The 14,841-nt window shown below is 53.6% G+C and overlaps 1 protein-coding gene across 1 annotated transcript in view; it reads right to left on the bottom strand.

Moving 5' to 3' along the window:
- Positions 1-11,456: 11,456 nt before the first annotated feature.
- CEP152 (centrosomal protein 152) overlaps positions 11,457-14,841 on the bottom strand; it is a 46,676-nt gene continuing 43,291 nt past the window's right edge. Inside the window, exons 24-26 of the mRNA XM_038750354.1 lie at positions 13,020-13,176; positions 12,707-12,810; positions 11,457-12,463 (exon numbers count right to left, since the gene is read on the bottom strand). Coding sequence (XP_038606282.1) covers positions 11,709-12,463; positions 12,707-12,810; positions 13,020-13,176 — 1,016 coding nt within the window. The 3' untranslated portion in view covers positions 11,457-11,708. The remainder of the gene's footprint in view (positions 12,464-12,706; positions 12,811-13,019; positions 13,177-14,841) is intronic.

Genomic DNA, 14,841 nt, shown 5'->3' with positions numbered 1-14,841 from the left:
TGTCTGCTGCGCGACCTTGGGCAAGTCACTTCACTGGGCCTCAGTTACCTCATCTGTAAAATGGGGATTGAAACTATGAGCCCCACATGGTAGAAGGACTTGTATCCAACCCAGTTTGCTTATATCCACCCCAGTGCTTAATACAGTGCCTAGCACATAGGTAAGCACTTAACAAATACCATTATTATTATTATTATTATCCTGGAAGCAGAAGAAGATAGGAGATTGCAGAGATGGAGAGAGGTCAGGGCAGGACAGGTAGATTTGAGAGTCATCTACATAGAGATGGTAGTTGAAGTCATGGGAGCAAATGAGTTCTTCAAGGAAATCGGTGTAGATGGAAAATAAGAAGGGGACTCAGAACTGTCTTGAAAAACCCCCACACTTAAAGCGTGGTGGGCAGTGGAAGAACCAGTTAAAGAGACTGAGAAGAAATGGCCAGAGAGGCAGGAAGAGAACTGGGAAAGGATTGCATTAGAGAAACCAAGTTTAGAGGGTGTTTCCAGGAGAAGGGGGTGGTCCACAGTGTTCAAGGCTGCCAAGAGGTCAAGGAGGATTGGGGTGGATTTGGCGAGATGGAGATCATTGGTGACCTTGGAGAGAGAGCGATCTCGGTGCTATTTGATGCTATTGATGCCTGTCTACTTGTTTTGTTTTGTTGTCTGTCTCCCCATTCTAGACTGTGAGCCCATTGTTGGATAGGGATTGTCTATATCTGTTGCCCAATTGTACTTTCTAAGCACTTGGTACAATGCACACAGTAAGTGCTCAATAAATACGATTGAATGAATGAATGAAGTGGAGGGAGCGCAAACCAGATTGTAGAGTTTCAAGGAGGCAGTTGGTGGAGAGGACGTGTAGACACTGGGTGTAAACATTTCTTTGGAGTAGTTTGGGCAGGAATGGGAGGGGGGAAATAGAGTAATAACTGGATGGTGCTGTGGGGTCCAGAGAAGGTTATTTTTTTTAGGAGAGGGGCGACGAGGGTGTGTTTGGAAGCACGAGGGAAGGAGCCATCAGAGTGGGTGGTTGAAGATTCATTCATTCATTCATTCAATCATATTTATTGAGCGCTTACTGTGTGCAGAGCACTGTACTAAGTGCTTGGGAAGTACAAGTTGGCAACCTATAGAGATGGTCCCTACTCAACAACGGGCTCACAGTCTAGAAGGGGGAGACAGACAACAAAACAAAATATATTAACAAAATAAAATAAATAGAATAGTAAATATGTACAAGTGAAATAGAGTAATAAATCTGTACAAACATATATACAGGTGGTGTGGGGAGGGGAAGGAGGTAGGGCGGGGGGATGGGGAGGGGGAGAGGAAGGAGGAGGCTCAGTCTGGAAAGGCCTCCTGGAGGAGGTGAGCTCTCAGTAGGGCTTTGAAGGGAGGAAGAGAGCTAGCTTGGCGGATGTGCGGAGGGAGGGTATTCCAGGCCAGGGGGAGGATGTGGGCCGGGGGTCAATGGCAGAACAGGCGAGAATGAGGCACAGTGAAGAGGTTAGCAGCAGAGGAGCGGAGGGTGCGGGCTGGGCTGTAGAAGGAAAGAAGGGAGGTGAGGTAGGAGGGGGCACGGTGATGGAGAGCCTTGAAGCTGAGACTGAGGAGTTTTTGCCTGATGCATAGGTTGACTGGTAGCCACTGGAGATTTTTGAGGAGGGGAGTAACATGCCCAGAGCATTTCTGCACAAAGATGATCCGGGCAGCAGCGTGAAGTATAGATTGAAGTGCGGAGAGACAGGAGGATGGGAGATCAGAGAGGAGGCTGATGCAATAATCCAGTCGGGATAGCATGAGAGATTGAACCAGCAGGGTAACGGTTTGGATGGAGAGGAAAGGGCAAATCTTAGCTATGTTGTGGAGGTGAGACCGGCAGTTTTTGGTGACAGATTGGATGTGAGGGGTGAATGAGAGAGCAGAGTTGAGGATGACACCAAGTTTGCGGGCTTGTGAGACGGAAAGGATGGTAGTGCCATCAACAGTGATGGGAAAGTCAGGGAGAGGGCAGGGTTTGGGAGGGAAGATAAGGAGTTCAGTCTTGGACATATTGAGTTGTAGATGGCAGGCAGACATCCAGATGGAGATGTCTTGAAGGCAGGAGGAGATATGAGCCTGGAGGGAGGGAGAGAGAGCAGGGGCAGAGATGTAGATTTGGGTGTCATCAGCATAGAGATGATAATTGAAGCCGTGGGAGCGAATGAGTTCATCAAGGAAGTGAGTGTAATTGCAGTCAAGGAAGGAAGAAGAGCATGTGTAAGTGTTTTGTTAAGGTCGGGAGGGATGGGGTTGAAGGCACAGGTGGAGAGGATTGATTTTGGAAGCAGGCAAAAGATCACCCTTTGACAGATGATGGAGAAGGACGAGTGGATGTGGGGTTGGGAGGGAGCTGGGGAGATGAGTGGGAGATTTGAGGGACCTCTTGCCAGATAGTTTTAATTTTGTCCAAAAAGTAGTTGGCAAGGTTATCAGGACTTGGGGGAGGTGAAGGCAGTGGGGATCCTAAGGAGCGGGTCTGAACCAGTTGGTGGGAGTGATAGCACGGGAGTCAATGAAGGCGGAATGGTAGTGTTTGAGCATAAGAGGGGGCAGAGTTCTGGCAGGTGAAGATGAGTGGAGGAGGACAAGGTCGGCCATGTGTCTGGATTTCCGCTCTCAGTGCAGGAAGTGACTGTGGGTACCACCTGTGGCTGGGGGCAGGTGGCAAGAGAATGACAGAGAGACGGGGGGCAGGGAAGTTGAGTTCAGCAGAGAGGGTAGCATTGACTAAGTTGTCTCTCAACAGCCTCCACAGCTGTCTGCTCACAGTCCGACTCCCTGAACTCAGCGCCCCCATCCGGCACGATCCAGTCCTGCTCCCAGCCCAGCTCCCCGGGAATCTGCCCCTGGGGACTTACTAAGTCCCAAAAGAAGATCGGGCAGAACAACTGGAATGGGAGCCTTTGCAGCCTAGCAGAAAAGGTCTGAGGGAAGGGTGGTCCTGCTGGCATCTGAGCCCGGTGAGAGACAGGTTGGAGGTTCCTGCCCCGTGGTGGGGAAAGTGGTCCCGGTCCCTAACCCTGACCCTACTCCTTGCCCTGGATTCATTCATTCATTCATTCAGTCGCATTTATTGAGCACTTACTGTGTGCAGAGCACTGTACTAAGCGCTTGGGAAGTACAAGTTGGGAACATATACCCAACAGCGGGCTCACAGTCTAGAAGGGGGAGACAGACAACAAAACAAAACATATTAAAATAAAATAAATAAAATAGTAAATATGTACAAGTAAAATAAATAGAGTAATAAGTCTGTACAAAACATATATACGGGTGCTGTGGGGAGGGGAACAAGGTAGGGCGGGAGGGATGGGGGGGAGGAAGGAGGGGGCTCAGTCTGGGAAGGCCTCCTGGAGGAGGTGAGCACTCAGTAGGGCTTTGAAGGGAGGAAGAGAGCTAGCTTGGCGGATGTGCGGAGGGAGGGTATTCCAGGCCAGGGGGAGGACGTGGGCCGGGGGTCAATGGCGGAACAGGTGAGAATGAGGCACAGTGAGGAGGTTAGCGGCAGAGGAGCGGAGGGTGTGGGCTGGGCTGTAGAAGGAAAGAAGGGAGGTGAGGTAGGAGGGGGCGAGGTGATGGAGAGCCTTGAAGCCAAGAGTGAGGAGTTTTTGCCTGATGCATAGGTTGACTGGTAGCCACTGGAGATTTTTGAGGAGGGGAGTAACATGCCCAGAGCGTTTCTGGACAAAGACAATCCGGGCAGCGGCGTGAAGTATGGATTGAAGGTGGGAGAGACAGGAGGATGGGAGGTCAGAGAGGAGGCTGATGCAGTAATCCAGTCGGGATAGGATGAGAGATTGAACCAGCAGGGTAGCGGTTTGGATGGAGACGCCTACCATCCCAGCTCCTGGGAGCAGAAAGATCTGCCAGGGCCCCCAGCCCATCCACACAAGCGAAGTGGAGATGGGAGTACAAACTGGCTCTGTGGCCTGTGTAGCTGGCCCTATTGCTGCCCTGGACTGTAGATATGGTCCTCTGGCTCATCTGGTCCTTGTAGATGGATCTGTGACTCACTTGGCCCGTGTTGCTGGCCCAGTGGCTCACGCTGGGGCCCATATGAGCCCCATGAGCCATCTACACTGATCAAACCACCTGGCCGGCATTCCGGGGCCGTGGCACCGTGGGCAGTGAAGGGCCAGCTCCAGACTCCGTCCAGGGGTCCCAGAGCCAGCATGGCCAATCCTCTGCTGCCAGGACAATGGGACAGGGTGGGATGGGGTGGGAGTCTCATTGTTGTTGCAGTGGCCGACGGACTGAGCCAGGGGCCCTTATGTGCCTTTGGGGGTGGACACAGCGTCAGGTTAGGGGCCAGCCCAGCTCAGCAGTTCCCATCCTGGGACTGTGCCAGACAGGCTGGGGCAGCCAACCTGTGCCCATCTCCCTGGCCCAGAGTCAGATCAGCAAGGTGGCTGTCCTGTTGGGCCCCGCCAGGGATTTAAGTGGTGTCTCTGATGGTAGAGACCCAAAATACAACCAAATAGTAATAATAAATAATAATAATAATAATAATAATTAATACTTACTATGTGCCAAGCACTGTTATAAGTGCTGGGGTGGATACAAGATAATCAGGCTGGACACAGTCCCTGTCCCCCATGGGGCTTACACCCTTATCCCCATTTTACAGATGAGGTGGCTGAGTCCCAGGGAAATGAAGTGACTTGTCCAAATGTCAGACAGCAGACAAGTGGCAGAGCTGGGATAAGAACCCAAGTCCTTTTGACTCCCAGGCTCATGCTGTATCCACTAAACCATGCTCCTTCACCTCTCAGCATTGGCTCAGAGACAGAAAGACAACCGACCCAGAGGCAGACAGACCGACTGGCCGATCAAGCCCCCCACCGTCAGTCACCACCTCCACTGCCCTGACATCATCCCCGAGACAGACTGATCCAGAGACAGACTGACCGACCCAGAGACAGACCAAGTGAGACCTAACAGATCTAGAGACAGACAAACCCGGAGACAGGCCGACCATCTGGCCCAGAGACAGACCAACAGATCCAGATGTACCGACCGACCGACCCAAGGACAGACAGAGACAGGCAGGCAGTAAGAGAGAGTGAGGCCCGACTGCTGCTGCAGCCGGGATTTTCAGGGCAGCACAGCGCTTGGCCTTTGTCATGGCTCCAGCACACAGAGAACACATTTTGTACCGATTTAAATCAGAAACAGACCTTTCGGCTTACAGCGTGAGCCTCAATTAAGCAAACAACAAGGATGCACGCTAAGGGGAAGCCTCGTCTTACCAACAAAATTGACTGAGCTGCTGTGAGGCCAGAACCTGTGCGCCCGGAGGGTGGGGGCCCTTGGTGCTGGGGGCCTGGAGGCCTGGAGGGATGAGGATCCTGGGGGCCCAGGGGGCCTGGAGGCCTGGGGTGGGGGGAGGCCCGGTAGGGAGCTAGATCAGGCAAGCCAGTGGATCCCAACATGTCTGGGCTGAGCAGGAAACAAACCCACCGAACACTCCCTGTCCCTTCAGACCTCCCCACACCTAACCAATTCAATCAATCAATCAATCAATCAATCGTATTTATTGAGCGCTTACTATGTGCAGAGCACTGTACTAAGCGCTTGGGAAGTACAAATTGGCAACACATAGAGACAGTCCCTACCCAACAGTGGGCTCACAGTCTAAAAGGGGGAGACAGAGAACAAAACCAAACATACCAACAAAATAAAATATATAGGATAGAGATGTACAAGTAAAATAAATAAATAAATAGAGTAATAAATATATACAACCATATATACATATATACAGGTGCTGTGGGGAAGGGAAGGAGGTAAGATGGAGGGATGGAGAGGGGGACGAGGGGGAGAGGAAGGAAGGGGCTCAGTCTGGGAAGGCCTCCTGGAGGAGGTGAGCTCTCAGCAGGGCCTTGAAGGGAGGAAGAGAGCTAGCTTGGCGGAGGGGCAGAGGGAGGGCATTCCAGGCCCGGGGGATGACGTGGGCCGGGGGTCGATGGCGGGACAGGCGAGAACGAGGTACAGTGAGGAGATTAGCGGTGGAGGAGCGGAGGGTGCGGGCTGGGCAGTAGAAGGAGAGAAGGGAGGTGAGGTAGGAGGGGGCGAGGTGATGGACAGCCTTGAAGCCCAGGGTGAGAAGTTTCTGCCTGATGCGCAGATTGATCGGTAGCCATTGGAGGTTTTTGAGGAGGGGAGTAATATGCCCAGAGCGTTTCTGGACAAAGATAATCCGGGCAGCAGCATGAAGTATGGATTGAAGTGGAGAGAGACACGAGGATGGGAGATCAGAGAGAAGGCTGGTGCAGTAGTCCAGACGGGATAGGATGAGAGCTTGAATGAGCAGGGTAGCAGTTTGGATGGAGAGGAAAGGGCGGATCTTGGCAATGTTGCGGAGCTGAGACCGGCAGGTTTTGGTGACGGCTTGGATGTGAGGGGTGAACGAGAGAGCGGAGTCGAGGATGACACCAAGTTTGCGGGCTTGTGAGACGGGAAGGATGGTAGTGCCGTCAACAGAGATGGGAAAGTCAGGGAGAGGACAAGGTTTGGGAGGGAAGACAAGGAGCTCAGTCTTCGACATGTTGAGCTTTAGGTGGCGGGCAGACATCCAGATGGAGATGTCCTGAAGGCAGGAGGAGATGCGAGCCCGGAGGGAGGGGGAGAGAGCAGGGGCAGAGATGTAGATCTGGGTGTCATCAGCGTAGAGATGATAGTTGAAGCCGTGGGAGCGAATGAGGTCACCAAGGGAGTGAGTGTAGATTGAGAACAGAAGGGGACCAAGCACTGAACCTCTGTCCACCACCTTCCCTGCCTTCCCATGGGGCCTACATCACTCCCCTCCCTACCCCAATTCCACTGGAGGCAGGTCACTGGACAGGTCCGGGAACCCATTGGGCCAGGGGCCAGGGACTGGCCCAGGGATCCGGTGGCAGGCACAAGCCCAAGGGGCGGGGGAATGGGCACCGGCCCAGGAAACCATGGGCTGATGTAATGGGCTGCACAACTGACCACATGGGGCAGCCCCTCCAGTGCCAAGGACTCAGAGTTTCTTCTTTCCTTAACTGAGTATGTGTCAACTGGGAAAACCCGAGGCTGAGGGAGATTCATCATCCTATTACTGCAGGGTGCCTGGCCCCACTAGAGCCAGAAGTGCTGGCCTGGGATTGAGGTCCTGGGAGATCAGCTCACTGGGGGCAGCTACCAGGGAGGGGGCCAAACCCCCGTTGTTGGCCACCACCTGCCATTTTCCGAACATCTTCCCATACCAGTATCCCCCATTGTCACCTGGCACCGCCATTAGCCTAACACCATCCTAACACTGGGTCCCCCTCCACTATGCTGCTACTGAGAAGCAGCATGGCTCAGTGGAAAGAGCACGGGCTTTGGAGTCAGAGGTCATGGGTTCAAATTCCGCCTCCGCCACTTGGCAGCTGTGTGACTTTGGGCAAGTCACTTAATTCCTCTGTGCCTCAGTTATCTCATCTGTAAAATGGGGATTAAGTCTGTGAGCTCCACGTGGGACAACTTGATTACCTTGTATCTACCCCAGCGCTTAGAACAGTGCTTTGCACATAGTAAGCGCTTAATAAATGCCATTATTATTATTATTATTCAACACCTGCCATTGCCCTAATGTCATCCCAACTCCATATTCCCACAAGCTTATCCTGCTGTCAGAAAGGGGCAGTTCTACTTGAGTTGGAGCTGTGTGAGGCTTGACAGACCAGGAGCAAACATGACAGCACAGTAAGGGACAGGCCCCTAGTGTGCCTGTGTGCATGCATGCGTGCACACAGTGTAGCTGGTTCTGTAGTCCTGCCTTGGCCTTTTCAGCCACAACCTTGCCATGGATGAACTTCACCATCTGAGGTGGTAGGGAGCATAAAAGTCAGGTGTTGATTCCTTAACCTGTGTCGCTAACGTTGTATCTTCCCTCAATACCCTCCTTTCATTGCACACACCTAACTCCTGCCTGCTACCGCTGAATTTCCCCACCCTGCGGCCGAGGGCGGGAACGGATGGGCCTGGCCGAGGGCATGAGGTCAAGGGTCCAACCCGCTCCCCTTCTGGGGGCCGCCTCATCACCATCAACAATTTGCACTTAGCAGTAAAGCCCTTGGTGCTAGACTAATTTGTGAGCTCGAGGGCAGGGATTGTGTCCACCCACTCTATAATAATAATAATAATGGCATTTATTAAGCGCTTACTATGTGCGAAGCACTGTTCTAAGCGCTGGGGAGGTTACAAGGTGATCAGGTTGTTCCACGGGGGCCTCACAGTCTTAATCCCCATTTTACAGATGAGGCAACTGTGGCACAGAGAACTTTAGTGACATGCCCAAAATCACACAGCTGACAAGTGGTGGAGCTGGGATTTGAACCCATGACCTCTGACTCCAAAGCCCATGCTCTTTCCACTGAGCCACACTACTTCTCAGGTCCTCTTCATCTGGGAACTGGGTTAAACCCCAAATTCCTCAGAGGAATAGTAGAGGGGCCCTCCACAAAGGTCCAGCCCCGCACATTGGCTCCTATGGTTGCCTGGAGTCAGACTGTAACAAGTTTTTTTAATTTTTTTAATAGCATTTGCTAGGCACTTATTATAATGGTTATAATAATAATAATTCTCATATTTGTTATGTACATACTGTGTGCCAGGCACCGCACTAAGCGCTGGGGTGGATATGAACAAATCGGGTGGACACAGTCCCTGTCCCACATGGGGCTCATAGTCTTAATCCCCATTTTACAGATGAGGAAACGGAGACCCAGGGAAGTGAAATGACTTGCCCAAAGTCACACAGCAGACAAGTGGTGGAGCCAGGATTAGAACCCATGACCTTCTGACTCCCAGGCTTGTGCTCTATCCACCACGCCAGGCTGCTTCTACATTCCAGGCACTGTATCAACTGCGGTACTAGTCACAGCGAGGACTCCTGGTGCCAGGATAGACCCTCTCAGAGGGTGAAGAGTGGTATGGGAAGAACGTCGACTGCGGTCTGCCTTCCTTCTCTCCACTCCGACCTCTGAACCCCAGACCCGGACAGAGGAACTGCCCATTTCAGGTGGGGGTAAGGGGGTGCTGCTTCAGGTCCCCGCAACCCCCATGAGTCCGACACCGGGGACCAGGACCAGAGGATCATTCTCCTGAGCCAGACGACTTAGCCAGAGGCAGGTGCTGGGCCAAGTGGTGGCGGCTCAGGTCTCTTCCACCTCAACCAGAGATGAACTAGACTGTGAACCCGTTGTTGGGTAGGGACGTCTCTTTATGTTGCCAACCTGAACTTCCCAAGCGCTTAGTACAGTGCTCTGCACACAGCAAGCGCTCAGTAAATACGATTGAATGATGAATGAACTTTGACAGACGTTTTATGATGTCAGTTTCAAACCTCCAGTCTCCGAGAGTAAAATGTACCTTCGATAAGATCTCTGAAAGTGTTCACATCCCGCTGCCTGCAACTGTCTCTGGTGCAAAACCCTGAGGACCACGGCCTTCCCCATCCCCGAATCAATTGTATTTATTGAACACTTAATAGAATGTAAGCTCATTAATAAATAATAATAATTCATAATTATGGTATTTGGTAAGTGCTTACTATGTGCCGGGCACTGTTCTAAGCGCTGGGGTAGATACAAGACAATCGGGTTGGACACAGTCCTTTGTCCCACACAGGCTTGCAGTCTAATCCCAGTTTTACAGATGAGGGAACTGAAGCCCAGAGAAGTTAAATGACTTGCATAAGGTCACACAGCAGAGAATGTGTTCAAGTCTGTTATATTGTACTCTTTCAAGTCCTTAGTACAATGCTCTGCAAACAGTTAAGTACTCAATAAATATGATTGAGTCATTGATTCATAAGGTACTCCCAGCCTCAGAAGTACTTTGGGTACTCAGGGATTTACGTATGCTGTTTCCTGAGCACATGTTCATTTATATGTCAGTCAATCAATCAAGCATATTTACTGATTGCTTACTGTTTGCAGAGTACAATACAACAGTCTAACAGAGTTGGTAGACACTTTCTCTGCCCACAAGCTTACAGTCTAGATGGGGAGACACACATTAAGTTAATATAAATAAATCACAAATATGTTTGTAGGTGCTGTGGGGCTGAGGGAGGGGTGAATAAAGGGAGCAAATCCAAGTGCAAGAGTGATGTGGAAGAGAGTGGGAGAAGAGGAAAGGAGGGCTTAGTTGGGGAAGCCTTCTCTGTGCCTTCAATTACCCTTTGAAGGTGGGGAGAGTAATTGTCAACTATGAAGAGGGCAATTCAGGTTAGAGACAAGGATGTGGATGAAAGGTCAGTGGTGAGATAGACGAGATTGAGGTACAGTGATTAGATTGGCATTAGAGGAGCAGAGTGTGTAGGCCGGCTTGTAGTAGGAGAGTAGCAAGGTGAGGTAGGAGGGGGCAAGGTGATTGAGTGCTTTAAAGCCGATGGTAAGGAGTTTCTGTTTGATTTGGAGGTGGATGGGCACCACTGGAGGATCTTGAGTTGGGGGGCACATGGACTGAATGTTTTTATAGAAAAATGATCTGGGCAGCAGAGTGGAGTATGGACTGGAGTAAGGACGGGAGGCAGGGAGGCTAATGTAGTAGTCAAGGCAGGGTAGGATAAGTGCTTGGATTAACATGATAGTTTCTCTTTTTTTCCCCACTATCTGGAATTCTTTTGCACTTACCTCCTCTGTTGGACTGTAAATTCCTTGAGGGCAGAGATGATGTCTGGTGCCTCTCCTATTCTCTCCCCAGGGCAGGGTGCAGCGCTCTGCATATGGCAGGCGTCGAGTAAGGAGGAATGACTGACTGACTGGGTTAAAGCAGACACTCTCCTGCTGCCACAGCCAGGATGCCCAGCACCTCTTGAGGGCACAGTTAGTCTGGGCATCCTGGGACCCCTCCTCCTTCTTGGTGGGGTTCCCTCATCACTCATGCCAGACCTCGTGGGACCCTCTCTTGCACAGAGCTGGCAGTCATGGCCCTGGCAAGGTGTCAGTTGGCCCCTCCGGCCTCCCACGTGAAAATAAATCCTCCCAACACTGCTCCCGGCCTGCGGAATCTCGGCTCTGAGCGTGGTCACTTGCTTCACAGTTTTTCTGGGTCCAAATCCCTGGTAGAGGAGAGGGAAGGAGGGAGAGAGCAGTAGCCACCTGACATCTCAGCAGCTGTCAGGCAGGGCCCACAGGCAACCACTGGACTACCCCAACCAAACTGCAGTGGGAAAAGTGAGGCCAATGGACTTGGCAAAATGCTTGGGAGCTGCAACCGTGCCAGAGGAGCTTGTGGGTTTTTCCTAAGGGATCGGGGGAGGGGGTCGGCGGGGGGGGGGTAAAGGCCCATTTTGGAGTCCACAAGCCATCCGAGTCACCTGGGAGCCTTTCTGGAGGGAGTCTCCACCTCAATGGAAGCAAAACTTGCACCTTAGTTTCAGCGGGGCCAATTGTCCTTTTATTTAAATAGGATTCATTCATAATTTAACACTGCACAGCAAACGTGCCTAGGTATAAAAATAAATATCCGCCCAAACCCCCACCACATAAAAGACTAGAGCCCGTGACCATGAGAACTGGAAGACAAAGGGACAGAAATAGCACACGGCGCATCAGTTTGTGCTTTACTCCCGGAATGATGCCATATTTTTGGAAACACCCATTTGACATTGTGGGCTGGGTCCCCTGTGCCCGCGGCTCCCCCAGCCCATCAGTGGGGCTCACCGCAGGAGCTCTCGAAAGCAGCTTCCCACCGGGCCGCCAGGAGATCTAGCAGGCTGTGCCGTGGATGCTGTGCCAACGCTGGTGGTGAGCAGTGGGGGGGTGCGCCATTGGATGGTCCCGCAACTGATCCACAGTGGGATGTCCCCGCTGGGACTGCGCCTGGCCGTCGGGTTGGGGAGTGCGGGGACCCCCTCCTCTCTGTAGCCAGCTGGCCCTGGCCGCCGAGGTCACCGGCACTCTGAGGGCTGGTACCCCTCCGCGGGGAGGGCTCTGAGGCCACAGACCTCACTGGGCATCCGGTACCTGCCGGAGACCTGAGGGCCGACGGGTATGAGGGGCCCAGTGCCGGCTCGGAGCTGCCAATGCTCAGTCGCCCGACTCCTGGAGGGTCCCAATCCGGGGAGCCTCTGCGGCTGCCTCCACCGCTCCCCTCAGCTGGGGTTCGTGGACTCGACACCCACGGGCGCGGCGGGGGTTCTGTGTGGCCAGGCAGCGCAGCGCCAGTCCCGGCAGGGGGGTCTCTCTCTCTTTCCCGGCTCCTCCCAGGGCCCATCCCTGGCCCGGTCCCTGTTGGCAAGTGGCCCGGGGTGTCTTTTGCTGTCTCTGGAGGGCTGGGGGAGCGGGCTCCCCCGGGCTGGATGTCTTCTGGCCACGGACCCCGGGGGATCCGGAGTGGAGGGCCCGGAGTCCAGCCTGCTGCGCTGGGCCCCCTCCCTCGGCTGGGCTGACTTCGAGGTGCAGCTGGTCAGGGCAGGGCAAGAAACGATACTGTCAGAGGAGTCGCTCCAGCTTCAAGGCATTTTTGAATCCTATTTTTGCCGAGAACTCTCAGGCCAACCTGAACACTTGGGGTTTGAGGAAACGACTAGGAAGTTAGACATCTCTCCCTTTCCTCCCTCCCCGTCTCCTCCTACTCCCACCCCTGCCTGGGCTCCCAAGGCCTCGGCCACACTGTACAGATCTGACTAACACTTGTGAACATACCTGCCGGGGTGGACTTGCTCCGGGACCCCTCTGGCAAGGGCGTCTCGAGTATTTTCACGACCGTACCAAGCTGGCTAGCCACAGTCAGTATTCTTTGGTCAGCCCTGTAGGGAATTCCAGAATAGGAAATCAAGGCAGGCTGAGAATAAAATGGTTTCCCCAACCCCTGGCCCTCGGTTTTCCTAGTCACGCTGTCAACTGAGGCCCAGCCAAGCACGGACCTCTTTCAGCCTGAGCAGCGGGTCACTGGACACCCTGGCTGGGCCCATCCATGGCTCAGGACAGGCAGGGCAGCTGCTGGCTCTGCACTCACCCTTCCTCACCACCCTGGTCCCTCAGGTGCTGCTGCACGCAAAGCAGGAAGTGCTTGTACACCCTGCGGGCCGTCTCCTGGCGCTCCCTCAGAACCTCAGCCTGCAGAATTTCAGCCGCCCTCTCACGGCTCTCCCGGATGTAGCGAAGCATGTCCCCTGTGGTGCAGAGAGGCACAGACCTGGTCAAAGGGCACCCGTGACCTGCACAGTGGGGATGGGGTGGAGTTGGGGGGGGGGGGAGGGGGGAGGAGGAGAGCTCAAGACAGAGGGGGCCTGGTGGCTACGTCTAGACTGTGGTGGATTTGGATCTGATCTTGGGAGCCTGTGATGGTCATTCAAGTTAGCCCCACTGAGAGGGATGAGGGGGCTCCGGAAGAAGCTGGCTCAGGCCCCAGCTGGCAGGGGCTCCCAGAGGATGCTGGCCCTGCCTCCAGACCAAGAATGGCCACCCCTGCCTGGGTGGTAGAGTCATTTTCCCATCACATCTCCAATGTGGCTGGAGGTGGTCAGCCTTGCATGGGTAACCTCTCGGCCACAGAACTTCCCTGAAAGCCAGTGTGCTCTCTTTCACCAACAAGGGGTGCTCACTCTAGAGACTTGTGCTAACTCTGAGTAGCTCCCAGCAAGAGACAGGTTATAATTGCTAGCCCCTATCCTCGCTGAGGGCCTGAGGGTGTGCAACGCACACACATATACACATGTACACGCCTTGGCTGGGGGCTGTACAGCAGCAACAGCAGCAGGAGGAGAGGAGGAAGAGGTGTGCTCTCAGCCCTCAAGGAGCTTACAATCCAGCAGAGGAGACAGGAATCAGGAATCAACATCCCTGCCCCAGTCACAAGTGAGAAGTTGACCTCTCCCATGCAGTGAGTCAGGAAAAATGTGAGGAGGCTCCCGTGGGTGCTGTGGCAGAGGTGGGGTGGAATGCCCAGGAAGTGGGGCCCAGAGGGCTGCATGGGCCTCACTCCCTCCACAAATGGCTGCAGAGTGACAGAGCAAGTTTCTTGCCAAAACCCTGAGGTGATTCAGTCCTTCCTGAGCTCCTGTTAAATGCCGAGCCCCGCACCAAGTGCTCGGGAGATTGTGCAGGAGAGCAGTCACATTTATAAATGAGCCTGCACCCCCGGTTCTTGCCAACACCCTTGTCAGACCCAGTATCGCAGGTGGGCGCACAGCGGTTACAGCCGAAGATTGGTAGGCCCATACATCCGGCTGTGTGGTGTCCAGCCAGGCTGTGCGATTGGGCGGGGCTCTAGCCCAGATGGGAGTGGAAGAACAGGCGGGTGCATGACGGCGGATGAGGTGGCGCCAAGGCCTGCGCTTTTCTTCCTCTGGGGGGTAGCAAGGACACAGCAACCCGTCCCCTCCCCTCAGCTCGGAGAGTGGGGGCAGCGGGACCCTCCCCTTCCCCCCCACACTATTGCGCAGCAAGCACGGCCATGCCCCCACCCCCGGGAAGCAAGGCACCCGCCAGGCCCAGTACAATCAAGCCAGCAGGGTCGCCAATGGTAACAGAGGGAGCCCGACAGGTCGTCACTCCCGAGAGACCCTTGCTCCCAGCAGTGGGGTTGGTGATCCTAATAATAATAATAATGAAGGCATTTGTTAAGCGCTTCCTATGTGTCAAGCACTGTCCTAAGTGCTGGGATAGATACAAGCTACTCAGGTTGGACACAGTCCCTGTCCCACATGGGGCACTCAGTCTTAACCCCCATTTTACAGATGAGGAAACTGAGGCCCAGAAGTGAAGTGACCTGTCCAAGGTCACACAGCAGACAAGTGGTGGAGCCAGGATTAGAACCCAGGTCCTTCTGATTCCCA

The sequence above is a fragment of the Tachyglossus aculeatus genome, chromosome 8 (genome assembly GCF_015852505.1).
Source record: "Tachyglossus aculeatus isolate mTacAcu1 chromosome 8, mTacAcu1.pri, whole genome shotgun sequence".
Lineage (NCBI taxonomy): Eukaryota > Metazoa > Chordata > Mammalia > Monotremata > Tachyglossidae > Tachyglossus > Tachyglossus aculeatus.
The sequence above is the reverse complement of the archived record's forward strand: the minus strand, read 5'-3'. Positions and strand labels throughout refer to the sequence as shown.